The 22,537-nt window shown below is 54.7% G+C and overlaps 1 protein-coding gene across 1 annotated transcript in view; it reads left to right on the top strand.

Annotated features, from left to right (window-relative positions):
- Window positions 1–22,537, top strand: part of DNAH1 (dynein axonemal heavy chain 1) — a 67,818-nt gene continuing 45,281 nt past the window's right edge. Inside the window, exons 1-13 of the mRNA XM_045530053.1 lie at window positions 1–32; window positions 4,028–4,067; window positions 4,215–4,595; window positions 5,608–5,680; window positions 7,668–7,842; window positions 8,240–8,396; window positions 9,312–9,444; window positions 11,969–12,130; window positions 12,712–12,964; window positions 18,950–19,107; window positions 19,978–20,189; window positions 20,906–21,204; window positions 22,259–22,409. Coding sequence (XP_045386009.1) covers window positions 4,029–4,067; window positions 4,215–4,595; window positions 5,608–5,680; window positions 7,668–7,842; window positions 8,240–8,396; window positions 9,312–9,444; window positions 11,969–12,130; window positions 12,712–12,964; window positions 18,950–19,107; window positions 19,978–20,189; window positions 20,906–21,204; window positions 22,259–22,409 — 2,193 coding nt within the window. The 5' untranslated portion in view covers window positions 1–32; window position 4,028. The remainder of the gene's footprint in view (window positions 33–4,027; window positions 4,068–4,214; window positions 4,596–5,607; window positions 5,681–7,667; window positions 7,843–8,239; window positions 8,397–9,311; window positions 9,445–11,968; window positions 12,131–12,711; window positions 12,965–18,949; window positions 19,108–19,977; window positions 20,190–20,905; window positions 21,205–22,258; window positions 22,410–22,537) is intronic.

Genomic DNA, 22,537 nt, shown 5'->3' with positions numbered 1-22,537 from the left:
GGCCCACCGACCCGCACTGCTCGGCGGAGCTGGTAGGTCGGAAAGGCGGAGGGATTTGGGGGCAAGCGCGGGCATGGGACTGGATAAGGGCAGAGGGCCGAGGGCAGAGGGCGAGAGGACAGGGAGGAGGCAGCGCACGAATCCGGGTGCCCGACCGAGCCTTGGCCGGCGGGAAAGAAGGACGGTGACCCAAACTGCCTTGCCGTTAAGTCCTGTACTTACCAGACCAGTTTTTGCGCCCCACCCCCATGCCGAGCATGTGTCCCCCTCCTCCTCCTGTGGACGGACATTCAGGGAAGATTCTGGTCCTCATCAGTCACTCAGTCCCCCCCGCCCCCCCCCCCCCCCCCCGTCCCTAACAGAGTTGTTACAGAGATGAACTTCCTCTACTCACCCCATTCAGTCCTTCATTTGTGCACACAATCATTTGGCAGATATTTTCTAGGCACCTGTGTGCCAAGCCTGTGCTAGTCCCATGCTAGATACCAAGTGTCCAAGATCACTGTTACTTGAAAATTCCTGCCCGGCTGACAGGAAAGACAGAGGCACACACATAATACAGGGAGATGTTCATGGGAGGGAAACGCCTCAGACAGCCGTGGGAACACAGAGGGGGGCTGCATCAGGTGAATTCTTCAGAAGTGTAGATGAGGATCCAGGCGGTGGCTCACGCCTGTAATGCTAACACTTTGGGAAACTGAGGTGGGAGGACTGCTTGAGGTCAGGAGTTTGAGATCAGCCTGCACAAGAGCAAGACCTTCGCCATCCCCACAAAAAATAGAAAAATTAACCTGGCATGGTGGCGCATGCCTATAGTCCTAGCTATTTGGGAGGCTGAGGCAGGAGGATGGCTTGAGCCCAGGGGTTTGATGTTGCAGTGAGCTATGATGACACCATGGTACTCTAACCTGGGCCAAAGAGCTAAATCCTGTCTCAAAAAAGGGGGGGTGGGCTAGGGGAGCAATAACCACCCACAGTATTGTTTGCCTGGTAGCCTCAACAAGAGCAGAGACTTCCAAAGTCCCTTAAAGTCACAGAGCCACCTGGGCTTGGTGGGTTATACCCATAATTCTAGCACTTTGGGAGGCCAATGTGGGGGGAAAGCTTGAGGTCAGGAGTTCAAGACCAGCCTGAACAAGAGCAAGAACCCATCTCTACAAAAAACACAAAAATTAGCGGGGCATGGTGGTACATGCCTATAGTCCCAGCTTCTCAGGAGGCTGAGGCAGGAGGACTGTTTGAGCCCAGGACTTTGAGGTTGTAGTGAGGTATGATTATGCCATTGCACTTCAGCTGGGTGACAGAAACCCTATCTCAAAAAAAAAAAAAAATTCACAGAGCCATTTGTCAAGTGAGAGCTCACACAGAACCCTGGGATGTGAAACAGATAAAGGTATGGGGGCCTTGTCAGATCAGAGGTGGGTAGCTCAGAAGCCCTTCTGCTTAGGGGCCTGTCCACAGGCACCTACTTTGCAGACTCTCAGAGATCCACGGTACCCAATTTGAGAACCACTGCTATGGTACCAGAACATGGACCTTTGGGTCAGCCAAAGGTGAAGACCTCAGTCTCCATTCTGTTTCTTCCAGTTCTTGGTTGTGTGACCTTTCCAAGTTTCTTTACTTCTCTGGGCTTTAGTTTCCTTGTTTGTAGATTGGTGATGATAGTATTACCTGTTGTGAGGATCAAATACCCGTATTCATCTGTGTCCATTCAGCCAAGTACTTGGTGAGTGGATGAGTCAAGTGGGGTTAAATATCAGTGAGTCCAACCTGAAGACTCCTCTAGCGCAAGCCAACAGGGCTCCCAGGTGACCTGAGTGGGGAGAAGGCAGAACTTGGGTTCAAATTCCAACTGTGCCTCTTGCTGGCTGTGTGACCTTGGGCAGGTCACTTAACCTCTCTGAGCTTCGTTTTCCCCTGTCTGAGAAATGAGGATAGTCTCAGTTCCCACCTCAGAAGTTTAAATGATATGATGCATAAAATAAGCCTAAGCCCCTAATAACATTCACCATTCTCAACACTGTGTCTACCAGGGCCACCCGTGCTATTTTGTTGGCTAGTTCCATCACAAAAACGAGGGGGAGCCCAGAGTGATCAGTGGCAGAGGCCTTGCTGGGAACCATGTCCTTCTCCCTTCTGCCAGTCACCCTCATTCTCAGGCAGAGGCTCCTGTCACTGTGGGGCTGTGACAGCAAGCAGAGGTCTTACTGTCTGTTACAGCTCCTGTGCACACTGGCCACGTACAGGTGCCAGGGTGCGGGCGAAGCAGGAAGGGAGCCATTGTGAAGGGCCAAGGGATGGAAGGAAACAAGGTCCTGAGCTTGCAGCTCACTCTCACACCTCCCTTCTTGGGACACACCTCAATGCATTTCTCCCACTGCCACTTGCTCAGAGGGAAACAGTTCACCATGACAGCAGATCCACCCATCACGGACTCCTTTTCCTCCCAGAGACACTGCAGTTTCCCGGACATTTGCACATCTGTTATCTCCACAGATCCTTATAATTCCTTATAACACACCAGTAAAGCAGGCCAAGCATGTTCAAGCCCACTCGAGAGCTGAGAAAACTGGGGAATAGAATAGAATAGCTCTTCTCTGGAGCTGGGACCCTGGCCTCTCCAAGCCCTGCCCTATTTGGTGATTTTGTTCAAAAATGAAACATATCTGTGGGTTTGCAGCATGATGGGGCTGAGCCCTGGAGGGGTCCTCTGATCTTTAGAGCACTCTGGGAAGGGCTGGTGACTGTCAGACAGGTGGGCCAGACTTGGCGCTTTCTCCAGCACCTGCCCTGAGAGGCAGCTGGCCCCCAGGGAGTGCATTCAGGAAGCAGAGTTCTGGTGGGGGCGGCCTGGAAGGCCTGACTAGCTAAAGGCAGGTCGAGCCTTTGGGCTGGGTGTCTTAGGCTTCCTGCCAGAGCCCCATCTGCCCTTCTCCATCCCTCAAGTGGCCTGCCAACTCACCACCCCCTTCTTAGAAGTGGGCTCAGCTCCTGCAGGCTGCTTCGGCACTGCCGGGTAGCTTTGTTCTAGGCAGCCCCGGCTACCCATCCCACCCCTCAGCTCAGTGCAGGCAGGAGCCCCCTGGCATGATCCGTCAGGGGGCCCTCACCAGCCAGTCCCACAAAACACCTAGCAGAAAGAGTGACCTGTACTGCATGCTCCTGGCTGCCTTGTCCCAGTGTGCAGAGGGATGGGAAAATGGGAACGTGTGGGCCAAGAGGGACTTGCCTGGGCTGGGCCTCTATTTCCTTTTGTTAAGATACATTCTTTTTTTTAATTGAAAATTTTATTGAGATAATTGTAGATTTCCTTTTTATTTTTTGCACCAGCATTATGTGAAAACCTCTTCTTCCCCACACCCTTGTCCGATTCCTATAATGCTCTCCTGCCCAAGGCTTTCCCTTGGTAATGCATTTGGAGGTAGCCAGAAGCAACAGTGGCTTGGCAAGGGCTTGCTCATTCCCTAATAAACATGCTGCAAACCTTTGTCCTTGAGGTGGTCGATGTGCATGCAACCCTTTGCAAAGACAGAGAGGTGTATGTTTCCTGAGCTGGGCTGACCCCAAGAGCAAGGGTGGGTAAATGCCATTTTGTTGCTGGTAGGGGCATCTGTGGGCCAACAGAGGGTCAGGGTTGGGGTCCTGCTGTGGAAGCCATTTAGTCCTTTGGCTCCTGGGGTATGGTGGAAGGTAAAGTGGGCAACATGAGGGAGGCAGGACATGGCCCAGTGCTCACAGGTGGCAGGGAGGCCTGGCGCTTCACACTGGGAAGAAGCAGGGCAGTCCGACAGGGCTGGGCTGGGAGCCCCAGGGTTGCTTCTGGTTGAAAGTCATTTTAGGGAAATTCATTCAGTGAGCAAGCTCTGGGCCTGCCTCCCTGTATGCCCCTGCTGAGAAGCCAGGCCTTGCTCTCTGAAATGAGGGAGGGGGGTGGGCATGTGCAACAGGAGGCACTTGAATGGGGGTCATCTGCAGAGCTTCCCCTCACTCAGCCTTTAACTTGGTGGGGCTCATTTCTCACACACAGAATGCCGGGCAGGCCCCACTGGCACTGCGTATCTGTCCAGGTAGGAGGAAACCACTCCTGCCCTCCCGCCTCCCTTCTGGTGTGGGTCATGGGCTGGGAGGCAGTCTAGGCATCCCGGTACCACAGTGTCTCTGGGGGCTGAGACAGAGGCTGGCAAGGGCTGAATGACATGGGTATCTTCTCCTAGGAGTTCTGGCTGGAACGTTTCCTGAGAAGCAGCATGGAGCAGCCTGGCAGAGAAGGCTGCAAGCAAGGAAGGGCCCCGCAGGGCCCAGAGTGCAGTGGTGCCCCTGGGGACCAACAGTGCAGTCTTGGGGGGATTCCTACGAGCCTAGAGTATAACCTGGGGAAGATTCTTAAGGGACCAGATTATAGATTGGAGAATCCTCCTCCAGGCCCTGACCCCAAGCCCCAACCTTTACCCCTGCCCCTGGACCCACGCACACTCTCAGACTTGGGGCAGCCTCAGAAGTTGCCCCCGTCAGTCACTGATAAGAAGTACCCACTGATGAAGCAGCATGAGTTCTACTCTGACATCCTCAGCCCTGGAACCTTGGATCAACTTGGGGTGAGTATGGCAGCCATCCCCTGCCAAGCCTGGGCCCTCTCTGTGGGTTCCATTCACCCATCCTTTCATTCTTCTCTCCGTCAGTGCATCTGTTCATTTGGCCATGAGTCCATCCATCTGTCAATTTTTCCATCCATCCACCCCCAACCCCCTACCTCCCCATCCGTCCACCAGTCCATCCATCCATCCATCCATCCATCCATCCATCCATCCATCAGTACTGAGTTCCTGCTGTGTGCCAGGCCCTGGACCGAGCCCTGGAGACACGGTGGGGATGAGACATCCATGTCCCTATTGTCATGGGACAATGGCTTTGGTGGCGAAGCCCTCCTCCCCCAGCTCTGGTTGGGAGGGATCCATGGATGGCATACTGCTGAGATCTAAAAGATGGGTCTGCATTTGCTGGGTGAGTGAGGGGCCTGGGAGCATGTCCCAGGCAAGGGGAACAGACGGCACAAAGACCTGGGGCCCCTTAGAGAGAGCATGGCCCATGTGAAGGAGGGTAGAATGTGAGGGGAGAGATCAAGGCATGAGGCTGGGGGCAGGGGCAAGGTGGTAAGGAATGATTAGGAGAGAATTCGAAGAGCCCCATAGGTCCCAGGCTGCCTTAGGAAGGTTCTAGGCAGGGAAGGAGCAAGAGAGACAGGGTGAGGACCCACCAATACCACTACACTGGTGGTGACAGAGTGGCCCTTGGGAGAGGAGGTAGTTGTAGAGATACCTGCTGGCCTTGCAGCACCTGCTTTGTGGCTTAGCCTCTAGACACATGCTGGGAGTATTCTCAGAGTGGAGTGGAGGTAGGGGTAGCCCAGGTGGCCACAGCTTGTCACCCATTGTAGTCTTTGAACAAGGAATTGTGCATACTCACTGGTTCTCCCCCTCCCACCCCCAGCCCCTGACTCCCGTGCTCCCAGGGGGCTCCCTGGAGAGCCTCAGGAGAGGCCCCTGGCCTTCGGTCCCTCCCGGGCCCTGGGATGTTTACCCACACTCAGGCTCTGGGGTTTGGTTTCAGAATGTGTGCCATGGCCCTTACATGAACCAGAACCTCCTGTGGCAAGCTGACCTCCACAAGTTTACTCCAAAAGGTCAGTGCTCAGGAGGGCCGCATGGGTAGGTCCTGGTGGGCATTTAGAAACAGGGCCCTTGGCCTCTGGGAGATGGTCTGTTCTTGGATGAGCCAGTTTCCTCAGCTGTAAATGGAGGATGATCAATGAGGTGTTTCACGAGGGCTTGGCTCTCAGTGAGTGCCCAGTGAACTCCAGCTGCTGCGGCAGCGTCATTACTCCTAGTGGAGCCATGACGATGACACTGGGCTGGGCTGGGGCGGCTGGGGTCCATGGCCACAGTTCTGTCTGCCTGGCTGGGGTCACAGGGGCATTATGTGTGTCTTTTCTGCCTCCCCTGGAACGTGGGCGCAGAGGAGGCAGGACTGTGTCTGGGCTGCCGCTCCCCCTCCCTCAGGCCCAGATGTCCTGTGGTCCTGGCTGTCTGCCCCCCTCTCTGCCCTCAGGAAAGGCGTAGCTCCTGTTGCCACTGCCAAGATTAGTTCTCTTGCAGCCCACAGGTCTTACAGGGTCTGTGAACCCCCCAAGCTGGCACAGGAAACGTCACACATGCGTGCATTTGTATAGTTAGCTATGTGAGCATCTGGCCTACTGTTTTCAACAGTCTCACAAGTATCTGTGACCCAGAAAATGGTTACAAACCACGGATCCCAGGGTTGTGGGGCACTGGGAACAGTGCTCCTACCATCTATTGGTGGCCCCACCCACACGAGGAAAAGCAGCCCCCAAAGGCCACAGGGAGATGACAGTCAGGGCCCTGACAGCCAGTGGTGGATGTCCGCTCTGCTGTCCAAGGACTAAATGGAGGGCTGGGGAAGGCTGCCCTGGGCACAGCAGGGGCCGGAGGTGGCGTGGCCCTCATGGCCCTGGCTCCTTCTTGGCCCCTGAGAGGTCCAGGGGTGGAATGGGTCACAGACCCACAGGCTCAAGAGCTGGTGCTTAGGGGTCTGAAAACTGTCTTTGTGGCTGGGCCTTTTTGGTGCTGGGGGTTCCTGGACCACTGGGCTGCCCTGGTAAGAGAGCAGACTCCTGCTGAGGGCGAGAGGCCTCCACTGGGCCCTGCACACCAGCCCGGACCCAGCCTCCAGAGGCGCTGTGGGCCCCAGATGACATTCCCCAGGGGAGCTCTCTTGCAGTGTGACCACCTCTTGACCCCAGAGAGGTAGTGAGGCCCAAGGAGGGGGTCTCCAGGGCCTCCCAGGGTCCTTGGGAGTCTCTGGACCCTTCTTCTACCAGGAAAGTAGATGGAGCCATCACTGAGCTGTCCAGAGCCCACCCAGCCCCTGGGAAATGTGTCCTTCTCCCATCTCCTCCTGAAGACTGTGCCTGCACCCCCTCTCCCCACCTATATGGTCTCGGTTTGCCTGGGGCTGTCTTCTCCACTGAGCACCCTATGTCCCAGGGAAGCTGGGAAGGTTGGTCACCCTATCAATGGGTCCTTCCCCACCAATTTCCCTCCCCAGACCTGGCACAGAAACATGTCTGCCCTGGTCATCTAAGCAGGGACAGCATTTTGTGACTTGAGGGCCCTACAGGGCCAGGGATCCTATGGTATCCAGGATGCCTTGAACCTGGAAATGGCCCCAGAGAGTGAATATCAGACTCCAAGGTGCTGGCAGACCCTCTTGGATAGAGATGGGAGGAATCATCCTGTTTCATCTTCCTGTCCAGTTGTAACCCTCACCTGTGGTTTAACTCAGCACCTGGCTTGAGCAATGTCCCCTGGTGCTGAGGACATGGGAATGGCCAAGCATGCTGGCTCTGGATGGGGAAAGCAGGGCCAGAACAGACCTTCTGGCCCTCACCCCTCCAAGCTCATACCCCCTTGGGTACCAGGTGCCACATCTGTCTTTTCCCCACCCCTGCCCGGCCACAGGCAAGCTCTGAGCTTCCCACACCCCAAAGCATCACTCCTGGTACCTGCCTGGCTGGTGATTCATCTTACTGGGGAGGGGGTTGTTGGGTTCTAGCCTGAGCCCTGAAACCCTGCCTCTGCCTCTACCCACAGTTACAAGCTTTGAGGTTCCCAAGAACTTCGAAGAGCTCATTGAGCAGCAGTGCATCGGGCCCAGCACCCAGCTGCTCTCCCAGACCGACTTTCCTCCGCAGGCCTATGAGCCCAAGGTGCAGGTGCCCTTCCAGGTGCTGCCAGGCCAGCGCCCCCGCAAGACTGAGATTGAGAGGTACGGTTGGGTGGGCTGTGGAGAGAGACTGTCCTCTGGGAGGCATCTGCCTGACTTAGGGCATGAGGGACTGCAGATCACTAGGAGACGATGCCCATGGCAGAGTCTGTGCACAAGTGCTTAGACAAAATCTTCTAGCCCTTTGGTCTCCTAACAGGGGCAAATTGTTTTCCTTGCTGGAAAGCTGGGAAGCAGGGAAGTTGGCATTTGGGTCAATGAAATGGGACTGCAGGGCAAGACAGAAGGGTAGCTGGAGCCCGGGACACCAGCCCCAGCCACCACATCACTTCCTGGGCCACACCCCTACCACCACAACCCCGTGGGCCCTTGCTGAAACCCATGGAGCCACCTGGCATGAGCTAAGCCATCCTGAGGTCCCCTCCCTTCCCTTGGCCAGGAGGAGGCAGCAGTACCTGAGCCTGGACATCGAGCAGTTGCTGTGCAGTGAGGGCATCGACTCCAACAAGCTCATGCCCAGGCACCCAGACCTCCAACACCCCCACACCATCGAACAGGGCCATGACCCGCTCTTCCCCATATATCTACCGCTGAAGGTGAGCCGGCTTCTGCAATGGTCCATGGAGGGTGTGGGGTACAGACCCCGGCTGAGGCTCAGGAGTCAGGCCCAAAAGGGGACCCCCACACCTATCATATGGACTCCTTTGTCAAACAGGGCACTCAATCATGGGAACCTACCCCAGGCACCTTGAGCATCCCAAGCTGGAGCAGGAGGGACCCTAAGACCCCTGGGATGCTGATTCGTTGTTGCTTTGCTGAGAGCCAGGGAAGCCCGTACATCTGGCTTCTTCCTCCAGCCCACTCATGGGCACCCGAGAGTAGTGCCCAAGCCTCCTTGAGCAGGCCACCTGGGGTAGGGAACTGCACCTGGCTCAGTGAAATGGGGAGACCAGGGAGGGAGGAGGGCATTACTACCACCTCCTTGGGGTATAGATGGGGAAATTGAGTCTAGGGAGGAGAAAGAAGGAGCATGGCCTGGCTCTGATTTCACCCCATCTCCTCCCTTCCTCCCTGTGGCCCTGAGTGTCTCTCACCTGGTGGTGCCTGTAGGGAGGTGAAGCTGAACGTAGCTGCACATCACCCTATGAAGGGCTACCTCCCGATAGCCCCAATCTCCAGCGTTCCGAGTCAGGGTGGGGCGCCCCACCTCCTCCCTCAGGCCTGGGCTGGATGGCTGTGGCCAGGGGGAAAGAGAGCCCACATCTTGCTGTGAGTGCCCAGACACTGCTCTGTCCAAGCCTTGGGGGGCCTTGGCTGGATGGGGATCCAGGCTTTCACCCAGCCAGACCCTGCATGCCTCTGGCAGCAGCAGAAGAGGGGCTCAACCTCAGCCCCCAGGCTCCTTATCTGGGGAGGAGGCTCCTTAGCCACCCCATCCTCTGGCATGTCGGGCCCACCCAGGCCCCGCTCCAGGAGCTGCTTCCTCCCAGTGTTTGCCTGCTTTCTTCCAGGTGTTTGACAATGAGGAGTTTGACTGTCGGACTCCCAGAGAGTGGATCAACATGGGCCTGGAGCCAGGGTCTCTGGACAGGAAACCTGTTCCTGGAAAGGCCCTCCTGCCCACCGACGACTTCCTGGGGCATGGTGAGCAGGGCCAGCCCAGGGTGGGGCACCGTCTTGTTTGCTGCCGTGGACTCCTGGCTCCTCTGGGACCTGGCAATCCAGGGGGGTGAGCGACCTTTGGAGGCCTCCCAGCTGGGATACAGGTCAAGGAGCCACAGAGGCAGGACATGCAAGGATGAGGGATGACACTGTCAGGGGGGCTGGGAAAGGGACAGCTGGATGATGTCTAGTGTTAAAAAAAATATTTGATTTATTGGTAATCAAAAATATACATGGTTGTTGGAAATGTTCAAACGTGCATTAGAAGCAGAATTCTAGCTCTCCCACCCCGTCACCAGAGTCGCCATTGCTCCAGCTGTAACTCTGGCCTCAGCGCTTACACCTGTGTGGACAACACACTCTGTCACACTGGCACACACATTCGCGATCACACTCACTGTCACACACACACACTATCCCTCTCCCACAGTCTTACTCACTGCACATTTTCACCACACAAACACACGCTCACAAACCTACTGTCACAGGTCTACAACCACCATCACATACCACCCCCCCCACACCCATTTGGTGCCACACAGACTTGCCTTGTCTTGGCCTTGTCTGTATCTGCCCACACGGTGCCCCTGGCTCCTCCTTTGGCCTCAGGCCTGCCCTGGTGGCCGTGGAGGCTCTCCCCACTGTTCCTGCTGTCGGAAACAGTGCCAGGGTGAGCGTCCATGGCTGCCGCCTGCTGTCTGTGCAGGCATCTTGGGAAGGTCTGGCTTATCCGTTTGGAGGTTGGAGGCGGCTGTTCCCCTGTGCAGGGCGGAAGGCTGCCCTGTCCCCTGCCTACTGGGGGGCCGAGGCGTTGGGGAGTGCAAGTGGGTCCAGTGAGCCAGCCCCTGGATGGGAGGCAAGGTTGTGAGAGCAGTGACTGGTTTTAAGACTGCGCAGTGAGTCCATTAAGCAGGCTAGAAATTTATGTTTCATTTAAAAAATGTGTTCATGCTGGACTCAGTTTCTATGAAGTAGACAAGAAGCCCAGAATGTTCCCTTTACTTTGGACTTAATTACAAAAATAATTTAACTCCATTGTTCCCAGATCTCCAATTCCTAGTGATGAAACCAGAAGGTTTGGGGCCATGTTAACCTTAAGTGCTCCAAGTGCCCGCCTGCCCTGAGGTGCTCTGCTTGCCCCCTTCACACGGTCCTGGCCTCGGTGGTGGCACTGGCGGGCAGAGGGGTGAGCAGCGAGCAGTCTGCTGGGGACCTCTTGTATGCCATGCCTCTGGGGACTCCCGTGACATCTTGTCATCTAAGCTGAGCCAAGACAAGGCCAGCATTTTCAAGAAGGAAACTTACTAGGAAGGGAAGGGAAAAGCCCTACAGAAGGAGAGTAGGTGAGGTATTCGACAGCAGCCTACTTTATGCAGCTCTCTCGTGTCAGCTGGTGGGGAGCATTTCTTTGGAATTCCAGCCCTTCCCTTCACAAGCCAGTCTGTAGAGCCCATCAGTTTGAAGCAACTGTGTACTGAGGCCTCCTCTGCTGGGCACTGTGTGTGTATCTTCTTTCTGCAAAAGTTGATTGAGCATCTACTATGTACCAGTTGCTATGCCAGACCCAGGGACAAAGCTGTGACCGAAATAGGACAAAGTTGCTTCTGCCCTTAGGAAGTTGACACTAGTATGAAGAGGCTGACTGTGACCCAGGAGACGATGCATACGTAGCTTGACTTTAAGATCTATGAGGGACAAAACAGGGTAACAGGTGAGAGGGTGCCTGTATTAGGCAGAGATGCCTCTCCAAGGAGAAGCCACTTGAGCAGGAACAAAGCAGCAGTGAGGTGACCTGAGCCAAGAGTGTTCTAGGCAGGGGGCACAGCCAGTGCAAAAGCCCTGAGGTAGGCGCACGGCGGAACGTCACAGGAATAGCTAGACATGCAGTGTGGCTGGAGAGAAGTGAGTGAGGGGCAGCAGCAGGAGGTGAGCTGGAGAGTGGGCACAGGCTTTCAGCCCAGGAGTCGGGAGAGGCCCATCCTCACCAAACAGGCCCAAGGCCCACTTTGAGCCCATTGCAGGACAGCGGTCTCCTGCCCTGCCCTGCCCTGCCCTGCCCTGTTCTGATACGAAGGACCAGGGACTGAATGGCCAGGGGCAGCCTATGGAGAGGGCTTCATTCTGGCCTTGATCACCTTGAAGGGGTCACTTATCCATGATGACCTTTACAACTGGCTTATCAACAGGTCTTCCATTTGCTTGGGGCTTTCGTGCCTCCTGTCCCAGCCCCGTCACCCTGTCTCTCTGCCCCGTGGGGGTTGTGCAGAGCACTGGTGCAGAGAAGCCTGGTCTTTCTGGCTCCTGCAGCTTGGGCTTCCTCAGAGACCCGCTCAGCTGGGAGGAAGCAGGGCCTTGGCTCTGCTGGAGCCAGAGGGCATCATCCTGGTGGGAGAAAGGCCAGACCAGTGACCTCTGAGACCCATTCCCACTACCTGCTGCTTGCACTCAGAAGCCCCCACCTGCCCTGTGGCAGGGAGCACTGGTAGGGGTTCCCTTCCTGTTTCAGAGGACCCGAAGAGTCAGAAGCTGGATTACAAATGGTGTGAGGTCGGCGTCCTGGACTACGACGAGGAGAAGAAGCTGTACCTGGTGCACAAGACAGACGAGAAAGGCCTGGTGCGAGATGAGATGGGGAACCCCATCCTGAATGGAGGGGTCACCGCTAAAGGTACAAGTTCCTGCCTCTGCCCCAGGCAGACCCCCACTCAGGTCTGGCCCAGCCTGGGACTGAGGCCACCCCTGCCTAGGGCATTGCCAGCTCAGGTCTGAATTCTACCTTGCTATGTTTGTCCTGTGGCTGGCTGGACCCTGATCAGTAAGAACCAGGGGACCCATCACTCAGAGACCCCAGGAAGGGCAAATGGTCATTCTCTGATATGTCATCTCCAAGCAGTTGGCAGTGCTGTTTTAGCAGGATGTTGAAAAGGGGCCTGAGGCCCATCAATCAGTGACGTCTGCCCTGGGTGTGGCATTGAGGCATGGGCACTTGAATGGCCACCCCTGTGTGACTCCTTGTCTAAACACAGTGCTTTACAGTTTACAAATCCTTTTCACATCCATCCATGACACCCTGTGAGGTGGGCAGGGCAGGGAGTGTTGTCATACCCATTTCTCAGTTGCAACGGGGGGTCAGAGAAGGGAAACAACTTGCTCAGGGCCTCTGTGCATCAGCGGCGCAGTCAGCCAGAACCCAGTGCTCCAGCGAGACGGCCTGACTGCGTATCCCCTTCTCCCCCACCTGGCCTCCAGGAAGGCCACCTCTTCAGATCTGTCAGTACTGGGTGCCGCGGATCCAGCTTCTCTTCCTCGCTGAGGACCCTCGCGTGTTCACACAGCGTGTGGTCCAGGCCAATGCCCTGCGCAAGAACACGGAGGCGCTGCTGCTGTACAACCTGTATGTGGACTGCATGCCCTCCGAGGGCCAGTGCGTCATCAACGAGCAGAGCCTGAGCAGGATCAAGCAGTGGGCCATGAGCACACCCCGGATGCGCAAAGGGCCCCTGTGAGTAGTGCGCTCTAACGGGGGTGGGGAGAGTTCTCTTGGGCCACAGCTGTCCGGGGCTATTTTGCCCGCTGTGCTACGGGCTTGTTGGGGATCCAACAATTTCTTGTTCATCTCCAGAGTCCTCGTTATCAATATGAAGTCGCAGATTCTTATTTTATTCAAAGGGTTATAGTGCATTACTACTATTTTTTATTTTGATGTTCACATTGTCCGAGATTTGGCAGTGGAACCCTTTTCACTCCAATTCCTGTGTCCTTTTGATGTGTTTCCATCATTCTTTGAACATATCCTTACTTTCTGGCACATCGAGAAGTTCCAGGCTCACCTGGTACTTCCCCAGATCCAGGCCTGAAATCAGCTCTTTCTGTCCATTTTTAATGGTATTTTCTAACTTCCTTCTATTTCCTGTGCAATAAGCCTTGACCCTATTGTGCTTTCCTTATTCCTTTCTTTCTTTCTTTTTTTGTTTTTAAAGAGACAAGGTCTTGCTCTGTCACCCAGGCTGGTGTGCAGTGGCACCATCATAGCTCACTGCAGCCTTGAGCTCCTGGGCTCAAGGGATCCTCCCACCTCAGCCTCCTGAGTAGCTGGAACTACAGATGTGCATCACTATACCAAGCCAATTTTTCTCTCTTTTCTTTCTTTCTTTTTCTTTTCTTTCTTCTCCCTCTCTTTCTCCTCCTTCCTTCCTTCCTTCCTTCCTTCCTTCCTTCCTTCCTTCCTTCCTTCCTTCCTCCCTCTCTTTTCCTTCCTTTCTTTCTCCCTCTGTCCTCCTTCCTTCCTTCCTTTCTCTCTCTCTCTCTCTCTCTCTCTCTCTCTCTCTCTCTCTCTCTCTTTCTCTCTCTCTCTCTCTCTCTCTCTCTCTCTCTCTCTCTCATCTTTCGTTTCTTCTCACTATGTTGCCCAGGCTGGTCTTGAGCTCTTGGCTTCAAGCAATCCTCCTGTCTTGGTTTTCCAAAGTTCTGGGATTGCAGGTATGAGCCACTGTGCCTGGCCCTCATTCCTTTCTCTTTGTATTTTTAGTTGCTTTTTCTACGTAATATTTTAACATGATATTCTTCCACTCTCATCTCTACCTTTGTTTTAGTCTTCAATTTACAATTAATTCTATTAACTATGTCAGTCTTTTTTCTGAAGTTTCCTCTCTCATCTCTTGGTTGGATAAAATTCCTTTTCTACTAGATTCCTCATGAAGTGCTCCAGGGTATAGAATTACTTGAGTTCTCGTGTATTTAATACTTAAAGGACAGCTTGACTGGATAGAAAATTCTAATTCATACCCTTATTCCTTGAGTTTTTAAAAAATGTGGTTCTTTTGTTGCCTTGCTTTGTATGGGGCTTTTGAGAAGTCTGATGACAGTTTAATGCCCCTTCCCTTGTAAGTTGTTTGATCTTTTTCCTTGGAGGCCTTGAGAATTTTTTTTTAGTCTTTAAAGTCTAATCATGTTATTTGAATATGTTTCAGAGTTGAACATTCTGGGTCAATTTTGCCAAATACCCAACGGATCTTTTCTTGTAATAAGTGAGTTAAGCCCATTCACATTTATTGATATGGTTAATATGTTTAATCTCAATTCTGTCATATTATTTCATGTTATAATCTATTCATGAATAGATGCAGGTATTCTTTTATTTTTGAAAATTTTTATTGAATTATAGTTTTAAATATCAGTTCTATTTCATTGTTTTATTTTTTCTTCCTCAGAGATTCCATTGTATAGCTGTATATGTTATATGTATTGTTGCTTCTTTGCGTATCTTCTAATTCCACCAGTTTCTGACCCTCTTTAGTTCTTTCTTTTTCTCATCTTCATTCTCTTAGTTATCTTCCTGCCTTTCTTCAATACACTTTATTACATTTTGATTTGACTCTATTTTCTCTTGGGCTTCTTGTAATTTAGCCTCCATCTCTGCGATAATTTTATCTCTTCCGTTTTTTTTCCCTGAGCGTAGTTAAATCTCTTTTCTTCCTGTTGTCTGGACAGACAAATTTCTGTGTTTTATTTGTGAATTTCTGACTCAAAGTGGTTTTTCATATGCCCAAATACTTGTTTGAGGCTATTTAGTTGCTTGAAGTGTTATGTTACGATATTCTTCTGCTTGGTCCTTGTTTATTTTTTTAAGGGTGGACGGGAATTTTTATCAGTTAAGATGCTCTCTCTCTTTTTCTTACAGAAAAATATAAACTATACAATCATATAAATGTAGTCTACTTTCACCTAATCATGGCGTGGATTTGCAGGATTCCTGGTTCGAGGACGCCCTCTTCTGTCAGTGTAGAAAATTAGTTTTTTTTAAATGGATGGGGAGTATGTGTGTGTGTGTGTGTGTACACGCACATGTACCTAGGAGGAGGGATGTGTGTCCTCCACTTTTTTGTTCTCTCTGATCTGCAGGACTCAAAATTTCACTTTTGCTTCTTTTCCCTTCCCTGAACTCTTCAAAGGCTCCTCTTCTTTCCTTTTTACCCTCTCTCGTAAGTAATGCCTTTCAAAGAACACTACCATGAACTGCAGTCCCTTCCTTGTAGCAGGTGCTCTGATTTACGGGAGTCTTTTTCAGTACATTTGCAGTTAGGGTGTACTTTCTCTTTCTGGCAGGACTGTAGATCAGTCTTATGACTACTGCTATTCCATTCCTCTGTAGTTTTTCTTAGACTGCCCTTGTTCTCCGTGAGGGCTCGCAGCAGGGTGTGAGAGAGAGCTAACGGGCAGCTGAAGTTTATTTTTTTACTAAAAGATAATTTGAAGGCATTCCCTTATTCTAGTTGTGCTAATAGTGTGGGTTTGGATAGTGCTATTTTTTTCTTCTTGCCTTTCTTGCTTCTTTCTATCTTTCTATCTTTCTTTCTTTCTCTCTTTCTCTCTTTCATTCAGGGGTGTGCTAGGAGATTTGAATTGATGTACTCACCTTGCTTACCTTGGCTGTCCAGAATTCTACTTCTTGAGTTTTATACCATTTATAATGATTTTGGCTGTAAGTATCAAACACGGTGGGCTTGGATTGGCTTAGACAGCAGGGAAATGCATTCCTGTCATAAGGAGTCTGGCTTGGTAAATCAGGGCTCTGTCCGCTGTGTGTGCTGGCTTCATTTGCAGCCAAGATGGCAGCCGCAGTTTCAGGAGCACAGCGAGGCCCAGGGTCTACCCCAGCCCTGTCTTAGAGACGGTTCCTTAGAAGCAGACCCTGTTGTGCAAATGATTTGTTGATGGAGCCCTCTGAGTAGAAATCTGTAAGGGAGTGAAGGAAGCAGGGTATTTCAGAGTGAGCAGCTGGCATAGATGTGGTTTAAGGAGATGCCTAGCCACAGCCTGATCCCATGGGGAACTCTGGAGCATGATGGCACTAGATTCGTCCTGAGAGAGCCAGAACAAGAGGGCTTGACTGTCATATCTCTGCATCAGTCTTTGTTAATAACAGGGACATGTTCCTGCTCCTAAACCAATTGCAATCAGGGCAAACTCCACCACGATTGGCGTAGACTAGTTGAGATGGACCCCTGGAGCTGGGGATGCAGTTACCTTTCCCTCGGTCGGGTGAGAAAAGATGGAATTCTAGAATAAAACTGAGGATGAAGGGAAGAGGTGGACAGCAGACAGGCAAGCAGCCGTGTGTGTGTGTGTGGCGGGGGGAGCATCCATCTCGTGCCAGGCACTGGGGCACCAGAGCAACCATACCCAGCAAGGGGCCTGCTCTTGGGGCTCTAGCGTGGCCAGGAAGACCATGAAAAATCCGGGTGATCTGGGGTTCTGATAAGTACTCTGAAGACAGAGCAAGACAAGGGAACAGAGATGTCCTGGAGGGGCCAGCTTCTATTAGTTGGCCAAGGACGACCTCACAGAGGGGATAACATTTGAGCTGAAGCCTAAAAAAGTGAGGCAGAGGAGGATTCTGGTAGAGGGAACAGCAGTGCAGGCACAAATTTGGGGTATTCGAGGAGCAGGACAGTGTTAACATGGCTGGGGTGGAGTGTGAGAGGACAACGGTGGTGGGGAGATGCTTTGGGGGGAGGCTGGGCCACATCACGCAGGTAGTGACTGGCCTACAGCCCACAGAACGCACTGGCGGCTTTGAGCAGGGGCTCGGTTTGATCATTTCCATGTTTAAAATATCTTTTTTCTCCTTGCCACGTGGAGAATGGTTTGTAAGGAGGCTGGAGTGGAAGCAGGGAGGCCAGGGAAGAGACTAATGCCATCACCAGGCTAGAGGGGAAGATGGTGGTTTGGAGCAGGGTAGTGGAGCAGGAGCAGGAGAGAAGTAGATCCCTTTGGGGTTTCCCTGGAGGTGGCACCAATAAAGGGAAGAGGCCAAGGACCCTCTCCCTGGGCTTTGATCAGCCCATCAGCCGGTGCCTGCTGCTTCCTGAGACAAGGGGGCTCGGGGAGGGCAGGCATGGGCAGGGATGGGGACTGGGGAAGAGTTTGCTTTTGCACATTCCAGGGATGACATGCTGTGAGACATCCCAGTGGTGGGAAGGTATGGGGGAGAGGGGTGATCTCAGCACTGGCCCTGTCACAGGCCAGGGTTAGGAAGTCAGGGGACGAGGAAGCCAGAAGAGTGTCCCAGAAGCTCCGTGAAGAAAGCGGTGCAGGCGGAGGGAGAGAGCCCTGTGCCATGTCTCTGGGGTCTCTGAGATGAGGCCCAGCAGGGACAGCTGGTCTGGGTGGTGTGCCGGCTGCGAGCTCAGCTACAGCAGCACAGGCTCAGGGGAGAAAAGGGGAGGGAGGAAGTGAGAACTGTTCTGCCATAAGGAGTCACAGGGAGATAACACCATGATTGGGGGAGTGAGGTCGAGGGTTGGCTTCTAATCATGGGGGACACTGGCGTGTGGGGGGGCCACTGGGAGGGAGTTTGGGGAGGCGGAGGGGCTGAGGAGACTGAAGAGAAGGTGGCGCAGCAGGGCCTGGCATAATGGGGGGCTTGCCAGGCTCTTTGGGAACAGGCACGACTCCTACCAGTGGAGGACTGTGGGCCTCGGGGTGGGGAGATGGGGTTGTTCCAGTCCAGCGGCTTCTGCTTCTGGATGGAGTTCAAGGCACTTGTCACCCAGAGTGGAAGGGCAAGTCTGTGGGTTTGCAGAGAAGGTAAGAAATAGTCTTTTCCAGGTTCTGAGGGAGGTGAGTGGATTTCTAGGCCAAGGTGAGAGTGTGTTGAAGGTGAGACCGGTCCCCTGCCAGCGAAGTTCTCTGGCAACATCCTACAGCTCTTGGTGCAAGAGTGGGCTGCAGGGGACCGAGAGTCCCTTGTGATGCCATTTCCAGAGCCAAATGGCCTGTTCAGGGGTGGCAGAGGTGGGACGGAGGGAGGGATTGATGGGAAAGATCAAGTCAAGGGACAGAAAGGCTGGAGAAGCCCAGCCAGGTGCCCCGCACACCGGGCACAGGATCGTATTCAGAGTGAGTGAAATGCCCCCAGGGGCCCCGCCTGTGTGAGCGAGTGGAGATGGTGTGCGAGCTCTCCCCAGGCCTGGGAATTCCAGATCTCAGGGCCAAGTTTAGGGGTGAAGTGCAGGGGTCACTTACACTTAGGCTCAGTCATGGCTTCACATCCACCTTGCGTATACTGGTTCTCAGCACCTTCCAGGTGCAGACACACTTGCTCAATGAAAGCCAAGGAGCTCGGTGACAGGCATGCTCCCCTGAGCCCCGAGCCACGGGGCAGTGTGGGGTGCAGGCCGTGAGTGGGCACCTCCCCGACACCTCCAGGCTTCCTGCCCCCCATCCCACCCCCGAAGCCAGACTTGGCTTCCAGAGATTGGCACCAGAAAATGGGGACGGGTCATGAAAGGAGCAGGGGACAAGAGTGATGGAAGTTAGTGGCTCAGGGCCAGGTGGGGGTGTGCCCATAGCCAGAAGGGAAGCCCCGAACTGTGTTCCCAGGTCTGTGCCAGAGCAGAGCCTGGACCCCAGCTGGCCCACAGCATGGGGTCAACAGGGGGCGTGGAGCGCCCCCTGATGCCTCGTCTCCCATCTCTGTGGGCAGGGTTCTAGAGCACCTCAGCAGTCTCGCCAAAGAAGTGAGCCTGGACTATGAGCGTAGCATGAACAAGATCAACTTCGACCAAATCGTCTCCTCCAAGCCTGACACGTTCTCCTATGTGACCCTGCCCAAGAAGGAGGAGGAGAAGGTGCCTGAGCGAGGTGAGGGTCACAGGACAAAGCTCCCAAGGCGGCCCACCTGGCCAGAGCCCCCAAGCCTCCCATCTAGGATCATCTGCCCTGGTGCTGTGGGCATCAGCCCAGCACTCCCTGCGCCTGCGTGTCCCAGCACTCGTCCCACTTCTCCCAGCTGCCTGGAGGGCTGGATTGGGTGGGGGGCCGGGGAGGCTCTTTTTGAAAATAGTCTTGAGTAGTGCGGAAGTCACGGTGGACATGCACTAGGAAAGCAGTCATTCAGAAGTGATGGGAGGGGTTCTGATGATCTGACCTGGATGACATATAGCCCTTTCTTCTCTGCTGGCAAAAGTAGATTTGCCATTGCTGCTGCCCCACATGATGTGTGCAGACCAACTCTCAGAGCAGGACCCTAGGTCTCCAAGAGCCCTCCTTGTTTGAGCTCACACATCCCTGCTAAGCTTCCTGGACCTGGCTTCCTGTGTGTGATGTGCCCAGGACACAGGCTGGGGTGTGGGTAGTGGGCATTCTGAGGGGCCCTGGTGCCCACGTCTTCCTTCCTTGGAGCTTCAGGGTGGGCTCTGGACTGGCCTTAGGGTTGTGTGCAGCATGAGTGGGAGTGGATGGGAGAGGGTCCACAGTTCTCAGTCACTTCTCAAAGAAGTCTGTGACCAGGGGGGCCTGGAGGGAATTCCTTTACCCATCCCAGAGTGGGCACCTTGCTGTGGGACCACAGGGCCACTTGGGCAGGCTGTAGGGAAAGAGAGGCTCTGGGAACATGGGCATCTCTTCCAGGGAGGAGGCAGAGGTCCCCCATCAAGCACCCTGTACATCCGTGCTGATCCCTGGTGTGTCCCAGGCAGGTCTGATGCTGGCCCTTGGCTCCTACCCCTGCAGGGCTCGTGAGTGTCCCCAAGTACCCCTTCCGGGAGCAGAAGGAGGACTTCACCTTCGTGTCCCTGCTGACACGGCCAGAGGTCATCACGGCCCTCAGCAAGGTGAAGGCTGAGTGCAACAAAGTGACCGCCATGTCCCTGTTCCACTCGAGCCTCTCCAAGTACAGCCGCCTGGAGGAGTTCGAGCAGATCCAGTCGCAGACCTTCTCCCAGGTGCGTGGGCATCAAGGGCACAGAGGGGCAGACGCAGGGCAGACACTCGGAGCTGACGGGCACAGGTCAAGGGAAGGCCATGAGGGGAAGCTTCGAGCCCCTGCTTTTCTCCAAAGCTGGCCTTGGCCTCTCCCTAGACCTCACTGGAGGCTGGGGTGGGGACGAGGGAGAAGGCTGTCTTGGAGAGAAAGGGACAACCAGGGCAGGCTCCTTCTCAACCACTTTCCATCCCAACTCTGGGCGCCTCTGAAGCAGACCCCCGATCTTAGAAAGGGGAGCAGGAGCCCTGTGCACCCCCGTGTTGGTGTGAGGGTTGGAGTGTGAGGGAGGTGGGGTATAGCCTCTCTGCCCTATTCTCTGTGTGTCTTTCCCTTTCTGCCCGTCTTTGTCTTGTTCTCTGTCTCTCTGCCTCTCTCTTGTCTTGTCTCGGAGTCTCTGTGTCTCTCCCATGGCTGGAGGGAAAACCCTGTTTCTGCTGCCTGTCCTCCCCCCCTTCCTCCTTCCTTCCCACCTTCCTCAAGCAGCCCTGGGCCCCCAGGGTCACATGAGGTGTTGTTTGGCAGGGCTTGGCAGTCAGCTGGGGTGGGGGAGATCCTTCCACAGTCAGATGGGTCCTGAGGCCACCCTGAACACCCTGAGGCATAGAGTCCCCCAGTGAGCAGCTATGGGCGGTAGGTCCCTGGGTGACCATGTGATGATACCTGCGGCCACTCCAGGTGCAGATGTTCCTCAAGGACAGCTGGATCAGCACGCTGAAGGTAGCCATGCGCAGCAGCCTGCGCGACATGAGCAAGGGCTGGTACAACCTCTACGAGACCAACTGGGAGGTGTACCTCATGTCGAAGCTGCGCAAGCTGATGGAGCTGCTCAAGTACATGCTGCAGGACACGCTGCGCTTCCTGGTGCAGGACTCGCTGGCCAGCTTCACGCAGTTCATCAGCGACGCCTGCTGCAGCGTGCTCGACTGCACCGAGGACATGGTCTGGGGCGAAGACTTAACAAACAGCCCCTACAGGTGGGGCCCAGCTGGGCAGAGGCAGCTGTCAACACCAGAGCCGCTCGTTGCTAGGGCCCAGTGGCTGGGGTGGTGCAGGGTGGGGGCCCCAGGGCAGCCAGGGCCAGGGTGCCCAGCACTGCCAGGTCCCTGTAGACTCTGGGGCATCGTCCCACCAGCTCCAGCTTGGATTTCTTCATTCACTCAGGCAGTCATTGAGTTACTCATGGAGAAACAGTGTTTGAGCATTTGCCATGAACCAGGCACGGTTCTCGCGGAACAAGAGAGAGGTGGTCCCTGGTCTCACAGGGGAGACAGACAGCAAGCAAACAAATGAGCAGATGGATCACTGCCGACTTTGGCAGGGGCTGTGAAAGATGCTGGGGGTGGGCCTTTGCCAGGGGATCAGGGAGGAGGTGGCGTCTGTGCCAAGACCGGAGATGTGAGAAGGAACAAGTCACGAGGAGATGCGAGGGGTGGGGGTGAGGTACCCGGTGGAGGGACCAACATGCACAGAGGCACCACGGGGAGGAAGAGCTTGGGCAGCCGAGGAAGGAAAGGCCGGCTGGTGTGGCTGGAATGGGGTGGGGTGGGAGGGCTGCTTAGGGTGCAGTGGGAGAGGTCACTGGGACAAGGCCAGATCAGGCAGTCCCTCCTGGGGTCACATCTGGGAGCTGGGTTTATTCTCAGGGCCCGGCGGTGGGGTCCAGACCTGACAGCTGTTGGTGAGCAGTGGGTATCTGAAGGCAAAGATGATGGGCTCCTGGGGAGGGTGTGGGCGCCACAGTGCCTGGGGTCCGGCGACCTGCCCTGATGACCTCAGGAAGGGGTGGGGGGCCTCCGTCCCTTGTGGTGCCCAGGGACCTCGGGGCATGTGGCAAGGGCCAAGGAGCCTGTTTGGCTGGCCTGGGTCTTCCTCCCTGGTAACTTGGAGGTTCCTGGGAGGAAGGAGGAGGCGAGCATTGTGACAGAGAAGCTCGAGAGCCGTGGTGCTGGCAGCGAGGGCAGAGGGCTGGGCCTCTGGCCCGCAGGCCTCCTGGGCCCTTGCCCGCTGTCAGCCAGCCATTGCCCGCAGGCCCCGGAGGAATCCCCTGTTCACCGTAGACCTGGTGCTGGACAGCTCTGGGGTGCACTACAGCACGCCACTGGAACAGTTCGAGACATCGTTGCTCAACCTCTTTGACAAGGGCATCCTGGCCACCCACGCTGTGCCCCAGCTGGAGAAGGTACGGGCTGCAGCTTGAGCTGCCCTGGCTGCTGGTGGCTACCTGCCCAGGGGTGCCGCCACAAATGTCAGAGCGGTTAAACTTTATCACGGGCCTCCCACCGGCTGGGCAGTGTGCTCAGCCCTGTG

This window comes from Lemur catta, chromosome 18, assembly GCF_020740605.2.
Source record: "Lemur catta isolate mLemCat1 chromosome 18, mLemCat1.pri, whole genome shotgun sequence".
Taxonomy (NCBI): Eukaryota; Metazoa; Chordata; class Mammalia; order Primates; family Lemuridae; genus Lemur; species Lemur catta.
The sequence above is the reverse complement of the archived record's forward strand: the minus strand, read 5'-3'. Positions and strand labels throughout refer to the sequence as shown.